The 25202-nt window shown below is 33.9% G+C and overlaps 1 protein-coding gene across 1 annotated transcript; it reads left to right on the top strand.

Annotated features, from left to right (window-relative positions):
* Positions 1–3796: 3796 nt before the first annotated feature.
* LOC121430581 (lysyl oxidase homolog 3A-like) lies at positions 3797–22901 on the top strand. Its single transcript, XM_041627899.1, has 8 exons — positions 3797–3818; positions 4240–4455; positions 5422–5496; positions 6824–7117; positions 16623–16838; positions 18781–18858; positions 20759–21052; positions 22825–22901. The coding sequence occupies exons 1-8, from the start codon at positions 3797–3799 to the stop codon at positions 22899–22901; spliced, it is 1272 nt and encodes a 423-aa protein (XP_041483833.1).
* The last annotated feature ends 2301 nt before the right edge of the window (positions 22902–25202 follow it).

The following is a 25202-nucleotide window of genomic DNA, read 5'->3' as shown; positions in this document are numbered from 1 at the left end:
ACGAAACCGAGATTTATCGGTGATTTATCATAACTTAATCAAAAATGCAATAGACAAATGGCCTACCATTTTAAAGCTTAGAATCTCCTCATCATCTGGAATTAGTTAAATTTTTTGTCATTCACGCATGAGTGAGTAAAAACAATATAAAAAGGGGATTCAAAAAAGTCACTTGGCGGGCCGTATCTGGGTTTAAAAAAACCCCACATTTTTAAAAGGTTCAATATCTGTTCTTTAATTTGATACCTCAATCACAGAAAATGGTCAAGGAATCACAAAGTTCTGGTTATTTGAAATAAGGCTGGAATTTCAATAATTTCATAAAATGAGAGGTTTTACAGGCTAGCGTTCAAACTCACTCGACGTTCCGTTTGTTGACGATCTGCCATGCATTAACTCTTTCGTTACCGTGCGATAGCTTCTGTGGGAAACTGGTGAAAACACGTTTATTTAATGAAATTATGGAAATACAAGCATTGTTTCGAGGGATCATAATTTTTTACTTCTTGACCATTTTTTGTGATTAAGGTATCAAATAAAAGAGCGAATATTGAACTTTTCAGTCATGTGACTTTATTTTTGAACTTTAGATATACATATATATATATATATATTTTATATAATAATAATAATAATATACAGTTCTTGTATAGCGCATATCACATTATGAATAATGTCTCTATGCGCTTCCAAAGGACTTGGATATTATTACCCCAGCTGTAGCTTGGCAGCCGTAATTACTAAGATTACAGCGCACACGCATTTCAAGGAAATAAATTTCTGCCAGGTACCCATTCACCTAACCAGGGTTGAGTGCAGCACAATGTGGATCATTTTCTTGCTGAAGGAAATTACGCCATGGCTGGGATTCGAACCCACGACCCTCTGTTTCAAAGTCAGAAGACTTATCCACTGGGTCACAACGCTCCACATGATATATATAAACGGATATGTATTTTTTTACAAAATTGATAAATGAAAGGAGCTTAGTCTTAGAAGTTGGTCGAAATGGTGTCTAGTATCTCGATATGATAAAGAAGTTAGGTTAAGATATCTCTATCTTGTCATTATTATTATTTTGTTCAATTTTCTCACTATTTCTATTCTTAATAAAAGATTCCATGATGAAAAACATTTATTTGTGTGACGTATTTGAGATTGATCATGTATGTATTTGTTTCTTGTGAATGAGGGTTTGAATATGAACTGCCATTAAATAATTGTTAAAAAAAATATACATGGACATGTATTTTTCTGAGGGTCGACAGTTTGATGTTTATTTATATCGAATGAATAACTATATTTACTACAAATGTTTTACTGATGCACTATTTTATTGCCACTTCTGCTACTACTACTACTGCTGCTGCTGCTGCTGCTACTACTACTACTTGTATTACTACTGCTTCTTAATGTAATAATAACACATGATAATAAGACGCTTTAGATATACGGATGACGAAGAAGATTTTTATGCACTTATATATATATATTTGGTGGAAACAAGATATTATATGAACAATTGCCAATTCATGATTTCACAAAAGTTTTAAAAATACGATATGAACATTGTATTGAATGCGTGTTCCCGAAAGAGGAACTTGATTTTGAAAATGACTCGGGTGGTCTATTGTTCAGTTATCGGGTCAATAATTTCAGGTAGACTGTATATAAATCAAACAAGAGGCTGCTCCTTTATGTAACGAAAAGGAGTGCCAGAATGAACAATGTACTAGGCCATGTTTCTCAAACTGTACTTTCAGTAAAACTATAGAATATGTGTTAAAATGTATTTAAATGCGTAACTGGAATGTCGCATATTCAAATATTAGGTTAAGATGGTAATTTTGAGAAACCAGGTCTTATGCCATATCATTTACGAGGCGAAAATGTGGATTCTTGGAGGTGGGTTTTTGACAGACACCCGCGAACCTGTAAATCAAAGATCCGACTGTTAATTTGTAGGATCCATAGATATAATACTGTACAATATACCGAGAAGCAACTGTATTAATGCCAACAGTATCATCACACACATCTGTGTAAATTGTAAGCAGTTGGTTATTTACCTCATTGCTGGATTAAATGAAGGAGTCAAGATAGACCTGGAGAACTAATTAGGAATAAAGGTAATATAATTATATTTTCATTATTTCGTCTGTCATTTTAGGGAAAGCCGTCACAAAAACATTCAAATTACTTGCATAATTGTCACTATCAAAATTATAGATATATTCATGCGTTAAAAAATGAAAGAAAAAATAATCTTTGTGATTAATAGCGGTGTCCGATCTGCAGTAAAAAATTGAGTTTTACAATGGGATAATATGAAAGGTATATTAGTTGAAATAATAACAAAGAGGAAGAAGTTTGGCGGAATCTGGCAACGAATAAGAAATTTGTGGATGTTTGAGATAGCAAATACTTAATTCTCAATTGCCAACTTTTTTAAATAGTGACAAGCTATTATTCTGAATTCAATTGTCAGGGGTTTATTGTCTTGTCCTGAATACCTTTTCTGTATACTTTTTGAATATATTTGACTTTCTTATTCTTTGTCTTTCACTGAAAAAAAATCAAGTGTTCATCTGACTTTTTTTTGCTTGACGATTTTTGTTTATAAATCAACTTCCCCATTTGTTTGTGTGTTTGTATGGGGGGGGGGGGGGCTCTAATAAAGCGTGATTTAGCCTTGGTAGTAAATTGAGTTGTGTGCGAGGGAGAGAAGGATAAATATAAGAATAGAATCATGGTTAAGTATTGAAGTGAATAAACAAAATTTTTTTCCAAAAATAACGACTATGAATATCTCAAATAATACGAGTGGATAATAATGATAATCATAATATAAGAGTAACAACACCAATAATGATAATGATAAAATAGTTAAGTTGACTGTTAATTGGTAAGGATTATTTTCCATTTGTACTTCGGGCAGTAATCAAAAGAGGTGAAGCTAAATGTAATGAATTAATTATTCCGAGCAAATACATGTGGCTTTTGTTTTATTTGACATTTTAGTCATGTTATGTATTAAAACGAATCGATGAGGCTTTGCTCTAAATCACAACATAATATTAGATTTTCGGTCATGCATGAAGTTTCCTCGGATTATAAAACCTTTATTGTTACCAAAGATCACAAATTCATTAGTTGTTCATGGTTTGTCTGATAGGATTTACTTAAAATCCTCACACGTATTAGGATACAGTTCTCTTATCCAAAATCCACTTTTACATTAGATAGGCCAGTAAAGTGATGTTTTGACTGTGACGTGTTCCCATAAAATTTCGAGTTTCGTACACCATCCTATTAAGTTACGTCTTTTACGCCTATCGAGGGACGAAAAGCATCACGAATTCGTCGCCCCTGCTTGTCGGTATCGGTCACTAGCTTCAAATAAATGGAAATGCTATATGCATTATTGGTAACTAGGTGTGCACTTGTTAAGAAAAAGAAGACAAGATGTATTTTTCTCTAAGGAATGAACACTCTTTTTTGTGAATATAATTTGGTGTAAAACCGAAATAAACGTTTGGGATATCTTACATTTTGATCAGGTAGAAAACTTAAGGGGAATCATTAATTACACACATTGGTTCGCCCCTGAAATAATGTTTCGTATGCTCAGAACGTCCCGAACCCACTGTTTAAGTTATAATTCTGATATTCGCCCCAAATTTTCAATTTCAATCTGCAGATTTGCCGCTGATTGATTGTTTATGATTTAGAAATGGATTTGTATAGGATCACCCTCGTGTTTCTAACTGCTCTTCTAATGCAGTACAACAACCACATGGTCCGATGCGTCATAACAGGTAAACGAATCCTGTTTGCGAAGTATCATGATTTTAATTCATACATATTAACTAGGCTAGGTGTAATGGCACCATGTATGTAAAAGATGTAGATTGTCGTAATTTGATTGATTAGTTGGTCCTTTGAAGTGATCAAAGAAAAAGTTTACAAACAATGTAAATAAAGACACATTATGACATTAATAACCTCAATGTATTTTTATAGGATCTCTATAAATTTCAAACTCGCTAAAGTGATCAGATTAGTTGTGTGTTTATGAAAATGTATTACAATTTTATTGTCTATATGGGATCGGGTGATACTAGTAGTTGGTATTTGGAAGAAGTAGATCCCTTGGTATTTTTCAAAGCTACTCCTAGCCGCAGATTTTTCACTCTCCTATATGAATATTCATTTACGCACGTTGTCCTTTCTTGATAGACGTACAACTGGTTGGTGGTCCATCATCTAATAAAGGTACAGTAGAGATCAAGCAAGATGGCGGTGATTGGGAGACGACATGTGGAACAAATCTTGACATCAATGACGTCATTGTCATCTGCAGACAGTTAGGATTCACAGGAGCAAGCCAAGCAGTGAAGACGACACCTTATGGACAGAATTCAAATCCTCTCATAGGGTTGAATTGTTACGGAAGTAAACACATACCACTTAATATTTCTTTCATAAAATAATCTTACATACTTTCCTAAACTAGTGAATTCATATTCTGTATTGAACAAGATTAAAAAAAATGTAATTTACTGCTTTGGCGTCACCCATGCATGGGAAGTGAAAAGCGAACTGACTCACTATGACCCGCAGGTCTATCTTCCCGAACTGACCTGGAGAGTGCAGGTGGACCACTGCACCGAGCTTCCCCTATACAGATGGGTGTTTGATTTCACAACTCGTAAGTAGATATAAATGTGGCCGAAAAGTTGTCAGTGCATACAGTCATGGAGGATTTTAAACCTCTGTGAAGAGCGCATCGCCAACGCAGATTAGAGCTGCAATGGCGCTGATCTGTCCGGTGGCGGCAAAGTTCATGCGCACCCACTACTCCGTTGTAAACCACAGTGTGTAGCTCCTTGCTTTGAGCAGGGAGCTGGCGATAGTGATTGGGCATCGATGCCCGTTTCATTCCAAACTACAAATACTGCATCTAGAAAAAAAATTTTTACTGATGCCACAGTCAAACTGGCCAAAACGAATCCAAACAAACAAAATCGAAAATCAACAACCAGCGGTAAATTTGGAGGCAGATGTAACAGTTTATCTGCCAATTTAAACTGTCTAGAATCGCGATCTAGTAAAATAACGATGTTCCAACAGCTTCCCTTTGGAAAGAAAGTCAATGTGGTTGTAAGGTGAATAGTTAGCCTATACCATCATTGTCTTTGTTATACAGTCCAAACATTGAGTTTTATATACCTGTCAGGCGTTTAAAAATTGTATATGTTGCCTAATATTCTCTACTTATCCATCATAATTTATATCTGCTCTCAAAGGAACCAATGCAGGGATGACATGCTGTCTTTTCGTTGACCCCTTTATCCCTCAAAATTTGCAGACGTAAATCATCAGATTATTGTTATTATCATGTTTATGTTGAATTTCTAGGTGAAGGCAGCCTGTCAGCATGTTCTACATTACCTACATCCGGGTGTTCTTCAGCAGGATCAGCATCTTGTCATGGTAATAAAAAATATATTCAGCTCTTGAATATCTTGAAAAATCATGATTGAATATAATATGCAGACGACAGTAAAATTGAATCAGTTCTTTGAAATGAATATAGAGTCCCTTTTGGAGCACTATGATCAAGTCGTAGGTCAGCCTTGTAAAATCAATAGGCAATACAACTTCTGTTACAAAAAATGAAAAAATTATAACATATGTGATATTGACACTTCTTAGCCAATCTTACAACGATTGATGATACCATTGGCTTGATAGCCAATAACGTTATATAGCAATGAGTGTATGTCATTTCATCTTGTTGTTCGTTTTTTCCCATTGCAAAATTTACAATTTGTTTCGAACATTTGATATACAAATTAGAGCTGGAAAACATATAGCAAATTTCTATGTACATGTATGATAATTACAATAAAAAATGTCGTAAGTATACCGATAAATGTAAGATCCCATTCATTAAGGCTCGTTCTAGGAAATATTATAAAAAGGAAAGGGACAAGGGTTATGAAAATAAAAATGTAAAACAAAAACGTTTTTGCTAAAAAGAAATGAATTTCGGCACTGAAGGGCCGCAGGCAGGTATTACTTTGGCGAAAACGAATTTGCAGACGTTTACTCTTCATTTAGCATATTTTCGGCGTACTTTTATTACTTTTACTAGTAATTCAGTTCAATTCAATCCTATTCAATTAAACATCTGTTTTCTTCAGATGGACATTCCCTCCAATGCCATATAAGATATATAAATCAATAACATAATCATAAAACAATGGATGGAAATACAATATGTTATGCACATTGAATAAGGAGTATGATAGACCCAGGAAGCAAGTGAATGTGTTTCCAAAAGGACTGACCTTATAGCTCCAGTAGACCTGACCTTATATCTTCAATAGGACTGACGTTCTATCTACAAAATTACTGACCTATTTCCAATAGGACTAAACTTCTACAGGACTGACCTTATATCTCAAATAGGACTGACCTTCTTTTAATTGTTCGTATTTTTCTAAAGAATAAATTTAAATGGTCATATGGCCAAATTGTTGCAATGCAATGTCAATTATGTTCAATGAATAGAGTGCAAATACTAAACGGAATACCTGTATGTACACAACAATATTTTAAATAATTTATAATCCTACGTTTCCAAATGCAATCCTGAAACTCGTTACTTTATCATTTATCCATTTAGGTGATGGATATCTTGGGTGTTTTGTGGATGTTTCCGGTAACGGAGTGTTATCTGGCAATATGAATATTAGTCATCTACGTTTATATCAAGCATTATCCTACGTTTTTACCCTTTTTATTTATCATATAGGTGACGGATATCTTGGATGCTTTATGGATACGAGGAATGGCAGGGTGTTGTCTGGCGAAAGTATGTTAAATATTTCATTGATGAGTATTTCATATTGCATCCAGTTCTGTCAAGGGTCTACCACAGCTAACTATGTATACGCTGGTGTTGAAAGTGGAAATGAATGTTACTGTGGAAAGGCCAGTGATAACTATACTAGACATGGAGTGGGAGTAAATTCAGACTGTTCTCTTCCATGTCATGGAGACCCAACTGAGAGCTGCGGTGGACCTGGATACATAGCTGTCTTTAGAAGTAAATTCAAATTTTACAATAATCATTCCTATAAACGGTAATGTATCCATTCCGTACTGACATGGGATGACGCAGTAGTTGATAATAACTTAGTGTTATTTTCCCTGCATTCATAAATAACACAATTTTTTCAAAGAAATATTATCTATATGAGATTTTAATATCAGCTGACAGATAAAATCGAGAATGAAATATCTTGGAAGAAGGAGAGTTTAAAGTTATTCATACTCGTAGTAGAGTAGCAAAACAGCCAGCGTGGTTAGGATTTGTGAAGACGCACGATGTTATTTATTACATGCATGAATTCATATATTCTATATATCAGTGAATACTATATGTTATTTTCTAATACTCTTTTACTTAAAAAAACAACCGAAATATAAACTTAATCAATATATACAGATTAATTATGGTTCACGCAAAACTTTTATTGTAACAAGATATGTGCCTTAATGAAATGCGCTTGGAGGTATGGAAGTCATTCAAGCTAATGGGATATAATAGAGTATGTTAACCCTTTGCGTGCGTACGTGCTCGTCACCAAATTTATTCTTCCCCGTCTGACTCCAACAAAAAATCGGTAAAGTTGAAATGATTTCCTATTTTCTGGATTTTCCCCACGTAGCCGTATATTTTTTTTCATTCTGTTATCAAAATAGATTTATAAAGGAAATAGTGACAGAGGTTTTAGTAAATAACAATTACGAAAAAGCTGAAAAACTTCATCGGATTAGTCCAAAATTATTTCGGCTTCTGTAGAAGCCCGTCGTCGTACCTAAGTGAATGACACGCTGGGCTTCTACAGAAGCCCGTCGCACGCAAAGGGACCCTTTGCGTGCGACGGGCTTCTGTAGAAGCCCAGCGTGTAGAATGGAAATGAATTTAGATTTTCTTTATGAAAAAAGAGGTTATTGAGATCCCGAGTGAGGTGATATTAGTGATGACGATGATGAAGGATATGTTCCCTTAATAGAAAAAAAGACACATTGACGCTTCTTCTTCTTTTTTCTTCTTATTCTTGCTGTTATCGTTACTGCCATTATTATCATTAAATTATTATTGTTTTTAAAGTTATCATTATCCAAATTATCATTATCACCAATAACATTTTTATTACAATTTGAGACATTCACAATTTACTATGAATGCTATAAACGGTATGCTTAAACAACAGTTCACGTCCTGACCAGTGAAACCACATCTACTATTGCGTCAACCTGGTCGACTGAGGAGATACAATATATAAGCACCCAAAAGAAACCGATAACCACTCAGCAAAGTTTTGAGATGACCAGTGGTCATAGTACAAGCATGGAACTACATCATACTACAAGGAATAATCTTACGTCATCACCAATCGCCACAACCTTTTTCTCTACGATTCAGCCAAATAGCCACAGTTCTTGTAATTATAAACAATTCAATATTATTTTTTTAAAGATGAGATACTGCATGTCACTCCTTCTTATTTGAATGATTTCACAACGAATCAAAAAATGACATTGAATGTGTTTTGTGGTCGATTCAGACCGATTGGGAATGTTTTTAGTCATACACAAACTCTACGTACCATTCTTGAAGAATAATGTTTTTTTTATGTAAATATCAATATCGCATTATATGGGAGCCAGTACGAAGGAAGAGAATATAAATATCACACAACCTAGCGCAATGAGATTGTAATAAAAAGTTTTCACTTCCATGGCCTACGACGAATTCAAGAACACAGTAAATCTGTTGAAGATGGCCGTCTAATGACAATGGGCAGTTGGGAGGTCTTTTTTGAATATCGGTGAACAGGAATAGCAGTTTCGTCCTATGATTTGGAGATGACGCGTGGCCAATTGAAGAACACAGCAAATGTGTTGAGGATACCCGTCAAATGACAATGGCCTGTTGGGAGGCCTTTGTCAAAAAGTTTGTGAACCGGGCAAACAGTTTTGTCCTCAGTTTTAGGGTTGACGAAAAATTGCCAATCTGTCGTTTGTCCAGAGTCCATGACGAAGATGTTGTTTTAATTCACGAATTTTTCGGCGACTCATTGGCTGTTCATTGTAATGAAGGGCATTTAACAATACATATTCTATGTTTTTTAATACGTCCTGCGTCTGAAAGCAAAAAGTCCCAGGCAACTCAGAATTAAACAATGGTAACAACAGACAGATAATGATAGGCACCAATTAATACAAATAATTTTGATGAACAAGCGATACCATTTCTGATATATGCATATTCAATTCAATCGCTACAGGTCTAGGCGTTGGACTTAGCGAAGGTGTTGTCATTATTATCCTTAGTGTTCTCCTTATTGTCTTGGTAATATACATCATTCGAATTCGGAGGTGAGTCCCATTCCTTAAGATAGGTTTTGCAATATGAATAAGCAAGCATTGCGTGGGAAACTACTAAAATCATACTTGAATTACAAACAACATACCTTAATATTTAATCCATGATAATGTATCAAGAGTAGCAGAGAGTAATATATTCTGGTCAAGAGAAGGGCGATCATCGCAACCCAGCAATTACCCATATAGTAAGGCGATGTCCAAATATTGAAAGAATCGAATCTTTAGAATACATACAGCCTTGCATACCAGGAAATGAGTTCTTTAGATGAACTCAAAAAATATCACACCATTCGTCCTTTTCCATTTTTACTTTTGTCTCTATAGGATGATGAAAGACCTTAAAAAGGATCAGAAAACTCAACATGTCGATTTGGTCCAGTCATCAGGTTCGTCTGAAAAAGACACAGGTTTTTATCATGATATTCAGGATGTCATGAAATCGGATCCAACGACAACATCTGATGGAGGTACTTACTACTCTTCTCAGATATACGAACATAAACGTGCCAATGTATTGGATCCTGACGACACCAGTGCACCACACCACTCCTATATGATCTAATGGAGGAATACACCCACCCTCCCACACACACACAACCCCCTTACACACCCTCCCCCACACACCCCAATACGCCCAAGCATGCGTGTGTGGTGTATGTACCGTCATACATACCCCATGTATTAATATAAAGAGAAAAAACATTAGGATAAATCTATTCTATGTAGTTCTTTAACCACTTATAAAATAAAATAAATATTTTACTCCGGGAGTCTTGACAAATGGTCGTATTGAAATGTAGCTGACAACTCATATGGTTATCATATTAAACAGATAGGGATCTTTAAAATATATTCTGGTTTAGATGGTGTATACACAAATTGCGATTTTCAATCCAGTTTTTAAAATTCATTTAACAGCCAGATGGCTAAAACTTGATGGCATGTAACTATGATTTATTTTTATATTCTTCAATAACTTAAATATGATACATACTAGTATACCTTTAGTCATCTTTTAACGTTTAACATGATGTTCGACTCTTTGTGGTGAGATGAATTAGGTCATTTCTGATGAAAAGAAATGTACTCATATTTCCAAGAATAGAGTGTATGACAGAGAGATAAGGGGGCTATTTCTTTTCATCCATTGGTCAAATGTCTACATTTAAAGGACAAGTCCACCCCAACAAGAATTAATTTGAATAAAAGAGAAAAATTCAACAAGCATAACACTGAAAATTTCATCAAAATCGGATGTAAAATAAGAAAGTTATGACATTTCAAAGTTTCGCTTCATTTCACAAAAAACAGTTATATGAACGAGCCAGCTACATCCAAATGAGAGACTCGATGATGTCATTCATTCACTCACTATTTCTTTTGTTTTTTTACTGTTTGAAATATGAAATATTTTGATTTTCTCGTCCGGTCATTGTCATGTGAAATGAAGTTTCATTCCTCCCTGAACACGTGAAATTCCATTATTTCAACATTTTGTGCTTCAGGCAAAGAGGTCCTAATCCTCAAATTCGTAAAAATTGAAATATTGTATAATTCAAACAATAAAAAACAAAAGAAATAGTGAGTGAGTGACATCATCAACTCTCTCATTTGGATGTAACTGGCTCGTTCATATAACTATTTTGTTAAAAATTAGCGAAACTTTGAAATGTCATAACCTTCTTAGTTTACATCCGATTTTGATGAAATCTTCAGCATTGTGCTTGTCTTATTTTTCTCTATTGATTCAAATCAACATTTTTCTGAGGTGGACTTGACAAGACAATAAGCAATATTTAGAATATTTAATATTTATTCAGAAAGAAAAGAAATTAATGAATTTTCAAAATCAATTGATAAATTAGCCAGACAGAAATATTTGTATTTTTTTTTCAATAATTGTAAATTGAACACTATATTATTTGTTTATTTCATTAGACTCTGCTTTCCTTGTGACTGCATTGCGAAATTCGAGTAAATAAAAAAAAGAATTAAAATCGTCTAATAAACTATTATCTTGAGGTTTAAAGATTTATTTCTTGGTGAATAAAGAAGAATACAAAAAATAAATCACAAATCTATTCTTTAAGCGTAATAATAAAAAAAAAGTTTTTATAGTTGAAGATGACCTTTAAAACTTGAACAAATTGAAATGTGTAAAATGCATATAGAACGGAGAGGGAGAGAAAGGAGACGAGGGATTGTGGTGTGAAATATATGCTACATGTGTATGTGTGCATGGGTCGGAGTGTGTGTGTATGTGTGTGATGGATAATTCAATTCAAGGTTTATTAAAAACATGAGGCTCAGCCAAATGGCTGAATTGGTCATGTATACAAAGTAAAAAAAAAGAAAAAAAAAGACTCATTACATATTCCAAACATTAAAAAGCAGTAACCTTTTAAAAACATGAGAAATATGTGTATAGGCAAGAATACTTAGGCAATGAAAATTTATATACATGTACATAAGATAATGGGGAAAAGGTTAATTAAGAATGATAAAAACAAAATACGTAAGCTGTAAAAGATCAACAAAAATATATGGATATTAAATAAAAGAGTTGATTTCCTCATTCATTAAAAACTTGATATTGCAAGTAGGCTGGAATTGCTTTCAAATGAGCAATTGGTTTATTGATTGGGCATGTCTTTATTCAGGAGACCTATGCAGAATTGTATGGGGCTATTGCGAAATCGATTTGTCTTACATTTGTATTACTGATATCTAGGAGTATGTCGGAGATTGATGGTTAACTTTTTTTGAGGAGGTAACCAGGTACTGAATGTTGGATGTTTGGTTAAGGACATTGCGAAATCCAGGCTGAGTTTCTCCCTTCTGTATTCCAGAGAAGGAATTTCATAGGCAAGCACTGGCATAATTTGTGTAGTTTGGGCCCAACGTGATTCTACAAGCTCTTTTTTTTTAGATGAATGTTCAAAATAAGACACGAGAGAGAGAGAGAGAGGCAGACCGCAGAGAGGAAGAGAAAGCAGTGTGTGTGTGTGTGTGTGTGACAGAGAGAGAGAGAGAGAGATAGAAAGGGGGTGGATGAGGGGATTGGTAGGGCAATGGAGGCAAATAAGTACAGACAATATGCTAAGAGAATTTGAAAATTATATTTGCAATTATTTGGATACAATTTTTTTCAATATATATATATACTTTAAAATCATAATGATTCACACCTAAAATGACATGAAGTTTCCACAAACTTCAACATTCTAAGATTGAAGCTGAGGATCAATAAAGAATTCGCTACAGACAACAGATCACTTATACGAAGGTAAACCATGGGCTGTAACCATCGACTAAAAGAAATTGGATAGGGCTCGTTGTATGCTGCCACAAATATGAACTTGAAGCTACAGGATGTGTACTCCATGACACAATAGTATATGGGACCATACGAAGACCTGAGAACTTTTATTTTTTTCCGATTGCATAAAGAAAGTGCATTGATTTTCTATCTACATTTATTTTGCTATGTATATATCAATGGCTGTGACCGAGCCAATCATTACATTTCATTTATTTTCATTTCATTTTTTTTCCACAAATCAATCAAAATACAAAAAACAACAACATATAACTCAGATGTTGTTTGAAGTTTTGCATGGTGGCATGTAAAATTGCTGATGTGGTTTACGGTACACCATGTGGAGTGTTATAGAAACAGTGGATAGAAGAAGAGAAGAAATGGATAGGCGAGAAAGTGGAGATTTGAGTAGAGTATTCTTTCTTGAAAAAAGTCCTGAAAAGGACTGTAAACCAGATGGAATGTTGAGTGAGAACAGCTTGAGTAGTAGAACTGATGAGGAGATGCTGGCTTGAGTCGGCGAGTCTGAAGACGGACAGTCAATCTGTCCGAAACGTCGAGTCTCTCTACTACTCATCATCTCTACTCGCCGACTCAAGCCAGCATCTCCTCATCAGCCCCACTACTAAGGACGAAAACAAACAAAATCTCAAAACCTTATGGAAAGTCTTCCTCAACAAATGACGTTCAAATTGGATTCACAGGCATTCTATTAATAGGCTATGATTTTTATAAATGCGTCTCCGTCAAAAAGGAACTTGACTCTTGAAAAAAATTATGATCGCCTATTATTCAGTTATTTGATCGGTAATCACGAGCAAACTCAATAGAAATCAAACAAAAGACTGTTCCTTTGTGAGAAAAAAAGGAGTGTCAGAATAAATAGTGTTCTCAGTCATGTTTCCTGAAATGTAATTCCGTCAAACGGTGCAATAGCAGCTAAAATTATATAAAAGTCGGAATTTGATTGGTGCTGCATACCTTCGAAGCTAGTTTCCCACGCTCAGTTGTGGACTTTCATTTTGTGAAACCAGGTCCTGCCCAATATCTTTACGGGGCAAAAAGGGGAATTCCTTATTAAGGTTGGTCATCACTTGTGAACACAGTGCTGCACATTATTCTGACAGGCATCTATAATAGCACCAGGTATCACCATAAATAATACTGTGGTTTTATTGCAAGCAGATTATCATTCAACTCCTTACTAGCCACTGACCAGATTGTGGATTGGGCAAACAAAGGTCTGATTGAGAACTCATTACGAATACTGGTAATAACGCATTGTATTTTTATTATTCCTCTGTCATTTTATGCTTAGACGATGGAAAAACAAATCATCATTTTCATTAACAAAATCCTAAAAAATATATATAACTGCATAGAAATATATGCATATTTAAATTACTAGACATGTTCAATCTGCAGTATAAAATTGAGTTAAAAGACAGTCCTGCTATGTGAATAGCGCGATTAGTAAATGAATGAGAACAGCAGAATGGTGAAAGCTTTGCTGAAATCGGACAAGGAATTAAATATTTTATTTGTGAGTGTTTGAAAAAAACCCGATAGATAAGATTGCGGTAATTTGAAATATGTAATTGAAAAGTGAAAAGCGATAAAGACAACTTACTTTTATATTGTGAAATAATTATCGAGTTCGTGTGATATCTTGGGCACGTTTACTCTACAGCGTTTATTCATTTAACTTTAATATTGTTTGTTAGATATTGAATTAACCTTAGCCTATCTGATATTGTAATTTGTGTTTTTGTACTAATATAACCTAATTCCTTCATATTATTCATTTTGTTATTATCTATTCATTTAATTTCATTTCGTTTAATACAATTTTATTCTATTTGAGATCATTTAATTCAATCTGATTGAATTTCGATCAATTTCAATATTATTGTATTTCATTACATTTTATTTTGTTCTTTGGATGAGAATCAAGTCTTAGTATTAATTGGTTTGTACGTGAGTGAAAAAAAGAAGAAGTGAATTATCAACAATTTTAAATGATTTAAACAAGGATTGTTTTAAAGATAAGTTATATGTTCATCTAAAAAATTGTAATAATGAAGAGGGAAGGACTATGGGTCATTTCGTCTGTACTTAAGACAGAAAGGAAAATAAACAAAAAAAGTGGACTGTAATAAAAGACCAAATCTGTGAAAACCTTTTGATACATTTGTAATGCGTAACATTTGTGTATTAAAGCAAATAGACAAGTTGTTCCTGCCTTGCATCACAATGTCATTACATTTGCAAATTTATAAAATTTTTGAGGTGAGTATCATTCTTTTTTTTATCGAAACTAAAACAATACAACGTTTTTATTTTTTGTCTATTTCCTTCAAACTTTTGCGTATATTTGCATATCATTTCACATTGAAAAAAATGTCACTTTTATTAGATCGGGATCTGACGGTTCATTACTGTTTGAATTGCATGTAGGGGAAGGGGCCCTTATGATCCTTCGTACTATTTACAGAATATTTTCATTTATTTATTTTATTGAATTGCCAAGTGTAATTTGGTGTAAATGGATTTTTTTGGGATATGATGCAATACAAAATTACTGAGCCTGGAATGTTAGAAATATTAGAGCGGAATCATTGATATATGGTTCGTCACTGATATTCATTTCTGCTCTGAACGTCCTGGCATCACTATACAAATTATTTATGTGGTATTCGCCCCAAATCTCAATTAATCCGCAGATTCACGGGTGATTGTATATAATCTAAAAATGAATAGGCATCGGATCATCCTCGTGTTCCTAATGACTCTTCTCAAGCAGTACAGTAATCACATGGTCAGAGGCGTCATAACAGGTAAACCTGAATTTTCTCTTTATCAAAGGTAAAGTCCACCCCAGAAAAATGAACCAAGAGAGAAAAATCAAACGACCATGAAGCTTACGATTTTATCAAAATCGGATGTAAAATATTATAAGTTATGACATTTTAAAGCTTGTTTTTTTTTCACCAAAACAGTTTTTTTTGCACGATTCAGTAATATGCAATTGAGAGAGTCGATGATGTTCCCCTCTCAAATTTCTTTTGCTTTTTATTGTTTGAATTATGCAATATTTCCATTTTTACAGATTTGACCTTGAAGACCAACTTCACTGAAACATTGAATGATAAAACAATGGTATTTCCACATGTTCAGGGAGGTTGAAAACTTTGTTTCACAGGAGAATGAGGAAAAATAGAATATTTCATATTACAAAAAAATAGTGAGTGATTGACGTCAGCACTCCCCTTATTTGCATATCGATCAGGATGTGCATGTAACCGTTTTTTGTGAAACTAAGCGAAACTTAAATCAGTCATTATTTTACATCCGATTTTGATCAAATTTTCAGTGTCATGCCTGTTTAATTTTTCTCTTTTTTAACATAAACTTTTGGTGTGGTGGACATGTCCTTTAAATGACCTAAGGCTACGTTAATTGCATGACACCATGTTGTCCAAAGATGAAAAACGCCATAATGTGCTTAATTTTTGCCCGTCCTCATTGTGTCGAGGGGTCTTGAAAAGTACTTTTAAGTGATTCAAGAAAAAGTCTACAACAATGAAAAGAAAGACAAATTGTTACCTAAATAACTTCGATATATCGAATCCATATAAAGGAAAAATTCGCGATAGTGATCAGATATTTTCGTTGTTTCTGAAAATCTGACACAAGTATATTGTCTGTAGAGAATCGGGTGAGAGTTGCAATTTGGAAGTAGTTCCCTTTAGGATTTTCAAAAACTAATCCTAGCCGCAGAGTTTGCACTCTCCTAGATTCATATTCATTTACACACGTTATCTTTTCTTGATAGATGTACAACTGGTTGGAGGTCCAGCATCTAATAAAGGTACAGTAGAGATCAAACAAGATGGCGGCGATTGGGAAACGACATGTGGAATGAATCTTGACATCAATGACGTCATCGTCATCTGTAGACAGTTAGGATTCACAGGAGCAAGTCTAGCAATGACAGCCACACCTTATAAACAGAATTCAACACCTGCCATAGGTTTAGGTTGCGACGGAAGTAATAACATACAATTTTATATTTTTTCCACAAAATCCTTTTATACGCCCTCATAAAGTTAGTAGTAAATTTATGTTATTAATTGCACGAAATTAAAAAGTTAGCAATTTGTTTTACTTCATGTTAAGTTTGAAACTGTTATGCCAAAATACAGGAGTATGGAACTATGTTATTATGTTTTATCGTCGCCTGTGCCTGGGAGGCGAAAAGCGAACTAAAAAGTCTTTTTACCGGCAGGTCTCTCTACCTGATATAACTGATTTGGGGAGTGCAAGTGGTCCAATAAACCGGGGTAACGTAGATATCACATAAAGCCAAAAAAGTTGTCGATGCTGTTCAACACAAATTGTCACCCCGCGGCAATTTGACAATTTGTGCAAGATGTGACACCACTAATTGTCACCCCTGCCTCATTTAGGCGACAATTTGTGGCGGAGGGGACACCACCTGTCGTTCCATTTCACTTAACAAACAAAATAGGTAATGTAGAGTTTCAAATGCAATTAGACAATTTGGCTATTAGACGAATTGGTTATTATACCAAATGAGAATTAGATGAAATATTAATTAGACCAACTGCAAATTAGACCAAATTATTAGTAGACCAAAAGGGTTAAGCCTATGTGCTATTAGACAAACGGAGAATTAGTCCAACTGTTGTTAGACCATGTAGATAAAAACCCAGTTTTCCGTGGGCTCTGCTGCTGTTCTCTATATTAGCCTCCCCAAAGGTAAATTGCCAGTTGGTCTAAACCCGATTTGACTAATGGCCTTTAGCCTCATCCTACAGTATACATGGTCTAATTGTCATTTTGCTTATTTACCATTCAATCTAATTTCCATTTGGTCTAATTTCTATTTGGTCTAATATCTAGTTGGTCTAATGCCACTCAGTCAATTCCTCTAACAGACTGGAAATATTTATTTGGGATTTACACGAAAAGGTAATTAGACCATTTGGCTATTCGACGATTCGGCAATTATACCGACGGTTTATATTCGACCAAGTCCTAAACATTGAAGCAAGCTGAAGTTAGACCACACTGTTACCAGAGCAAATGGGTTTAGCTCGTATGGTATTAGACGATCAGAGAGATTGACCAACGGCTACTGCTGGACCAAGTGAATATACCCCCCCCAAAAAAAAAAAAAGATAATAAAAATTATAATAGTACACACATATAAACACCAGTACGCGCATACACTACGCACCAGACTGGTTGTTGAAGACAATTTGTGCAATGGGCGACAATTTGTGTTTCTAGGTTTCTTTTTGCCGACACAAATTGCCACAATATGCTTAAAAATTGAGACCGGGACGTGCAGCATAAATTTTCGTTGGGAGACAATTTGTTGCAGGACTGGAGCGACACTTTGTGGTGTAACCGGGTGCAACAGGTGGAAAGAGTGTGCGGTTCATGGAGAAAAATGAAAGGTTTACTGATGCCACAGTCAAACTGGCCAAAACGAATTCAAATAAACCAAATTTGAAAATCAGCAACCAGCTGTGATTTTGGAGGCAGATGTAACAATTTATCTGCCAATTTAAACTGCCTAGAACCGCGATCTAATTTTACTACGTCGATTTTCACCTATGAAGTATTATTAATTGTTAAACGTCGATGATCCAGCAGCTTCCCATCGGAAATAAAGTCAATGTGGATATAAGATGGAGAGGGTATACCATACCGTCATTGTCTTTGTTATACAGTCCAAACCTTTGAGTTCTACTTGTCAGATGTTTAAAAAGGTGTGGCTGAATATTCACCACTTATCCATCACAAATCTAGTCTCAAAGAAACGAATGCAGGGATGACATTCTGTCTTTTCAAGGACCCCTATATCCTTTATTATACTTGCATTGAATGTTAAACTTATTTAAAAAAAAATGCAGACGTAAATCAACAGACTGTTGTTTATCATGTTCATGTTGAATTTCTAGGTGAAGGTAGCCTGTCAGAATGTCCTACAGTACCACCTACATCAGGGTGTTCTCCAGCAGGATCAGCATCTTGCCATGGTAATTGAAAATAATAGTATTTAGATCTTGAATATTGTGAAATATTTAGTTTGAATATCATAATGTAATTATGTTTTACTATGAATGAACCTATAAAGGGAGACTACATTGAATCCCAATTAATTATTTTGGATATGGAGTCAAGATCATGAGCAGATGAGTAATAACTCGCCCTTGTTAATTTGATAGGCAAGTACAACTTCTGCTACAAAAAATGAAGAGATTTTAACACATGCGATATAGACTTTTATTAGCCTTTCTAGCAACAATCGTTGATACCACAGGCTTATGACACTCTAAAAAATGAAGTGCTAATTCAGCTCTTAAAGAGCGTGTATAGTGACTGCACTTCGGAGTGCTGATTTGTCTAGTTCAAATTTGAACGAGAAAAATCAGCACTCCGAGGTGCAGTCACTATACACGCTCTTTGAGAGCTGAGTTAGCACTTCATTTTTTAGAGTGTAGGATCTCGTTTCTACAGGATCGTTCAAGGAAAATATAATACAGAAAGGGACAAGGGGAAATAAATACAAATGATAAACAAAAAACTTTGAAACCCCCGTTTTGCATAAAAAAATGAATTTCGACACTAAAGTGCCGCGTGTATTACTTTGGCGAAAGTGGTACTTAGCTTAATTCTCTTAATTCAATTCAATTCAATGCAATTCACTTGTTGTCTTCCTCTTGACATTTCATCCTATTTCATATACAAATCAATAGTATGATAATAGCACAATGCATGTTAATACAAAATGTTATTTTTGTACATAGAAGACACGGAAGAAGGCGTAATAAACTCAGAAAGGATGTGCTTGTGTTCGGAATTTCTCCCATTAAACTGACTTTATTTCTCCAATAAGACTGACTTTCTCTGTCTTGTTACAATTCGCATTTTTCTAGAGAATGAATTTAAATGAACATATACGAACAATATTTTGCCATACAATGTCAATGATGTCCAATTAATACAATACAAATACTTAAAGTGATTGGTTAACATTGGTTTTACTTTTAAAAAAAATAGCTAGAAGGCCACAATTGTCACGTGTGTCTGAGATGTGTTACAAAAATGAAGCCCAGAAAAAAATCGCGTTCAAAAATAATTATTTAGTGCTTCAAAAATTGAAATATAAAGTGACCGGAAACACCATCTTTATTTCATCCCATACACTTATGTGTACTATTTAGGTGTCTATAAGATGCCTATTTACGAAGTCGGGGTTTGCCTTGTAATTTTCGCTTTTCATTCTCACTAATGGTTGTTTTCAGGGTTTATTAGTTCTAATACATGGACCTGTACACATATTTCATCTTGGTTTGATAATTTTTTAAATCGGCTGCTCACAAAGTTAAACAATACCTTTAAACAAAATACCCAAAACATGTATATACGGATGTATTCAAATATGCAACAATAAAAAAATATATATCTTTGCGTACACAATAATATTGATTTGAATAAATCGAGAAAAATTAAACTAGCAAAACGCTAAAAAGTTCATCAAAATCGGATCTAAAATATAAAAAAATATGACATTTTTTAATAAGGTTTCGTTTATTTTTCACAAAAACAGTTGTTTTTGCACACTGGGGCATATAGGCATAGCGGCTATTAGGAACACATAATGGTCACTGCTGGGTGGTAGGCCAGCTAGGAGTAATAAATCATTAATTCACTAGCACTGACTAGTATTAAGAAAAAAAGCAAGAAGTTCATAATAATTAGGATATTTACAATGTTTGAGGTAATGTACATATAATTCATATTTTGGGCAACATTGAATATCATTGATATTCATGTCATTATGATTGTAGGAACTCTTTTTTGTATACACTGTTATAATCCCAAAGTTTCTAAGTGTAATCCTTAAATTCATTACTTTATTGTGCATCTTTATAGGTGAGAGATATCTTGGCTGTTTCAAGGATAACACAACTGACAGAGTGTTATCTAGCAAGGTCACACTTTCTAGTGAAGCGATGAGTATTTCATATTGCATCTGGTTTTGTCGAGATTTTACCACATCTTATTTCACATACCTTGGTGTTGAAAATGGAAATGAATGTTACTGTGGGGTAGCCAGTGATAACTATGCGAGACATGGAGTGGGAGTTGATTCGGAATGTTCTGCTCCTTGCCACGGAGACCCAACTGACAGCTGCGGTGCTTCAGGATACATAGCTGTCTTTGAAGGTAAGTATCAATTTTAAATTCGATGATTTTGATTTCCCACTCAATGGCTAATCGTTATCCTTATTTAATTGAAAGAGGTACACCTCATATTATTCGTTTGAACTGAAATATGGTATAATCAAAGGAGAGGGATGTCTAGTTAGACACAAACAAAAATTTGTTAATGAATTTTTATAGGCAAATCCATTTATAAGTACATCATGTATTATGAAAAATTGAGAGTTGAAAAAAATGTGGCAAACATCGCCTTAAAACTTTATATTCACTATATTTTAGCCTATCAACAGATTAAAGCAGGCTAATTATTTACTAGGTTCTGCTTTTGTTTTCTTACTTATTTTTTTCTATAAGCTCTGTTTTATATAGCTTAGTTCCAAATACCGTTATTTGTGATAATTCCCTTAAGTTTTTAAAGTTCAGTTGAATCTACGCAAGTGTTTTGATATTAACAAGATGTATACCTTCATTCAGAAAAAGATAAATGGTCTTGCCTTTCGGCACAAAACGAAAGTTACACGATTCCCAATTCACGATCAAACTATATGGTAACAATGTGCAAGGGTTTGATAAAAAATAAGGTATCTTGGGGTTATACCTGACTCGCTTTTGGCGTAGTGTGAGCATAATTATAAAACATATAAGTTTTTACCTACAATAATATTGAAGGTATTCGCCGCATAAAGCACCCAATACCGTAAAATATTCTTATGCCTTTGTTTTGTTTTAATTTTACCACATATCGATTATTGTTGTACGGCATGAGGCTCTTAAAAATATATCCAAACTACAAAAAAAAAATAAATATGCAGGATTAATATCAAATAAAGATTATTACACACCACAGTGTACACTTCTTACAACCCTAAATTGGGAATTTGTTGAACAAAACATCACTATTGTTTTATTAGTATTCAAAATATTTCATGTAATAACCTCAAAGTACTTCAAATCGCTAATTACTCATTTAACCTTTAAAATATTGCATCCGCTCTCCCCGACATTCTATTCCCTAAAACGGAATTCAAGAGAAGACCCTTCTCTTTTGAAAAAAGCTCCCTTTACCAGTTCAATCCACAAATTCTATCAATACTTTTAAACGATGATACAAATTGGTCAAACATTTACTGTATCATACCATTTGTTCTAGTATTCCTTCTTCGTTTGCCTTTTTTAGTTTATATTAATTTTTTATTTGTATTCATGTTTATATTATCACGTTTAAGTTCTACCATAGCAATATATCTGTTTGTAAAGATGGAGGGCTCTTTTGTAACGCGATACACTCACTAACGCGATTTGTAACTGAGCTAGACTACCATAACTACCCTCCATCTCATTCAATCATCTGTATTGAATGAAACATGAATAACTAATAACTAACAATACACAATATATCATTATATGTTCCTATGCATTATAATGATTTACATGCTTTGTGATATTTCCGACTTTCTAATGTAATGTTATTTTGTTTGTTTGTGTGAACTGAAATTCAATAAATACCATTACAATACAATATTTACTTCGGAGACGAAATCTTAACACAGGCACACGGAAATATCAAAATCGCTTCAACCGATACCTTTTATCTTAAATTTGGTTCCCATATTTTTTATCATCATATATGTTTGATATTTGTACGTTATTATTTCGTTTTGATAGTGCACTCTGATTTTTGATCATGTTTCCAGTTCATTTTGACAAAAAAGTGTGAACCTGACTTTCTATATATTTTTTTTCGCTCTCTAATTTCTTTAAAAATGCAATTGCAGTACGAGCCGCCATGGTGCCAACGATGAATACGCCACCTGAATCAATGAGTATGTTCCCCTACTTATCATGCTTATAATGAAATGCATTGTGATTATTATACTATATACTTATTTCGTTGGATAAAATAGGACTATGAGCAAATGAATTCAATATACGTTAAAACAATCCATTGTTACCATTGATTGATTGACTGATTGAGTCTATTATTTTTTTTCATTTACACTTAAAAAAATCACAATATAAAGTAGGGGTCTGATCCTGTAAAAAAATCATAATCAGATGGTCACTTTTACTTTTTTTACACGGTTTTGGCAAAAAAAAAGTTTTCCGGTTTCGCGGTCCCTGAATCATGTTGATACGATGCTTGAGACCTCACAATTTTTTATTTGAACTGTCTCTAGTCCTGTTCGAGGAAAGTGTCAAACATTATGATTAAGAATAAAATACTTGTATTAATAATGTTAAATAATTCAGATAAAGCTACAGATTGAGTGTGATGTCATTTAACTCAATCTGTTAAATTTAGATGATTTTACATTTAACTTGTTAAAACATATTTTTTTTTTGGATAAGGGGCAACGTTTATTGATTGATTGAATTGATTGAAACTCACATTTATTTCCTTCAAACAGATACAAAATAATATTTGACATAGTAACGAATACAGTATATATTTCGACACAAATTTGAAGGAGGCGAAAACCCGAAAAGCAGAGCTTGAGTTGGGGTCGCCAGATACAAATAAATAACAAGTTACGTACTGTAATGACATCATATGTAATTGCATATAAAAAAGAAAGTTAAGAGTATAAAAGAAACATACAGTAGATGGAGAAGAGGGAGAAGAAATGTAGGCATTAGAAGATAAGTTCATTTGAACAAAAGAGTAAACTGGTCGCAATAACGTAACATTGGTACATGTATATAGAGCTTGACTGACGTTTGTCCAGCATAGCAACAGGTAAGGCATGTGCATTAATTAACAATAGAAATGGAAGGTAGTTCAAGCATGTCAACATGTCAATGATCTGCATTTAAATAAAGTTTCATTTTATAACAGAAAGATTGCAAAGAACGAGAGTTTTGTAGGCGGGCTGGTAAACTGTTCCAAAGTTTTGGCCCAGAGTAGCGAATATCGTACTGGTATCTTCGGGTTCTATGTTTCGGTAAATGAATTTGGGTAGCGTTTCTCGTACTATACTTATGAATATCCGAATTGAAGTTAAAATGACAGAGATTACTAAATTGCGAGGGGAAAATGTTGTTTGTGCTTTTGTACATAAAAATACTTTGCTGATGCAAATTAATATCGCTAAATTTCAATAATTTTAACTCTTTGAATACAGGATTTGTGTGAGATTGAAAATGTATTCCAGATATAATACGAACAATCCTCTTTTGCAGTATTATAAGCTTTAGGATGCTAGACTTACAGGAGTTGGCCCAAATAATATTACAATACGAGAAATATGGAAGTATCAGAGCACAATATAACATACGTAGAATGTGACTTGGCAAGAGATTTCTAATTCTCGATATAATACCAATGTTTTTGGATACTTTACTTTCGACCTCATGTATATGATCTTTCCATGTCATAAAACTATCTAAATAAATTCCAAGGAACTTGGCTTTGTCTACCCGTGGTAATATTACATTGTCGAGTATAACGCATGCATCATTCAAATCGACATTTTTTCTACTATGAAAAACCATGTAGTTACATTTCTTGATATTTAAAGATAATTTGTTAGCTTTAAACCATTCACATACATGTACAAGATTTGTATTCACAATATCACAAAGGGAGTTCAAGTTTGAATTGCTATGAAATATATTTGTGTCATCGGCGTATAGTATAAATGATAGCTCATTTGCTGATTTATAAAGATCATTAATATATAATATGAATAACAATGGGCCGAGGAGACTGCCCTGGGGAATTCCACAGGTTATTGTCTTAAAGTCTGACACACACGATTTGTATTTAGTACATTGTAAACGATTATTAAGATAGCTGGTGAACCAATTATAAGCAATACCACGTATGCCGTAACGATATAATTTAGATAGCAATATGTTATGGTTAATTGTATCAAAGGCTTTGGATAAGTCGATGAAAACTCCAATTGCGAACTCATTATTTTCAAAAACATCTATTATTTTACTAGAGAGACTTGTAAGAGCCATGCTTGTGGAATAATCTTTACGAAACCCAAATTGATTTTCATAAAGAATAGAACATTTATCAAGAAATTCGAAAGTCCTCTTGTAAACAATACGCTCTAATAACTTAGAAAAAACAGATAAAACAGAAATAGGTCTGTAGTTCGTAAATTCACCTTTGTCCCCAGATTTAAAAATTGGTGTCACTTTG

The sequence above is a fragment of the Lytechinus variegatus genome, chromosome 17 (assembly GCF_018143015.1).
Source record: "Lytechinus variegatus isolate NC3 chromosome 17, Lvar_3.0, whole genome shotgun sequence".
NCBI lineage: Eukaryota > Metazoa > Echinodermata > Echinoidea > Temnopleuroida > Toxopneustidae > Lytechinus > Lytechinus variegatus.
This window is presented reverse-complemented; position numbering and strand designations above follow the sequence as displayed.

What these genes read in the sequence shown, in the direction of transcription:
- LOC121430581 (XM_041627899.1), top strand. Translation starts at nt 3,797, where the DNA reads ATGGTCCGATGCGTCATAACAG. An exon ending in GGTCCGATGCGTCATAACAG is followed by an intron (nt 3,819 to 4,239) that starts GTAAACGAATCC and finishes CTTTCTTGATAG; the next exon opens with ACGTACAACTGGTTGGTGGT. An exon ending in AGGTTTAGGTTGCGACGGAA is followed by an intron (nt 16,839 to 18,780) that starts GTAATAACATAC and finishes TTGAATTTCTAG; the next exon opens with GTGAAGGTAGCCTGTCAGAA.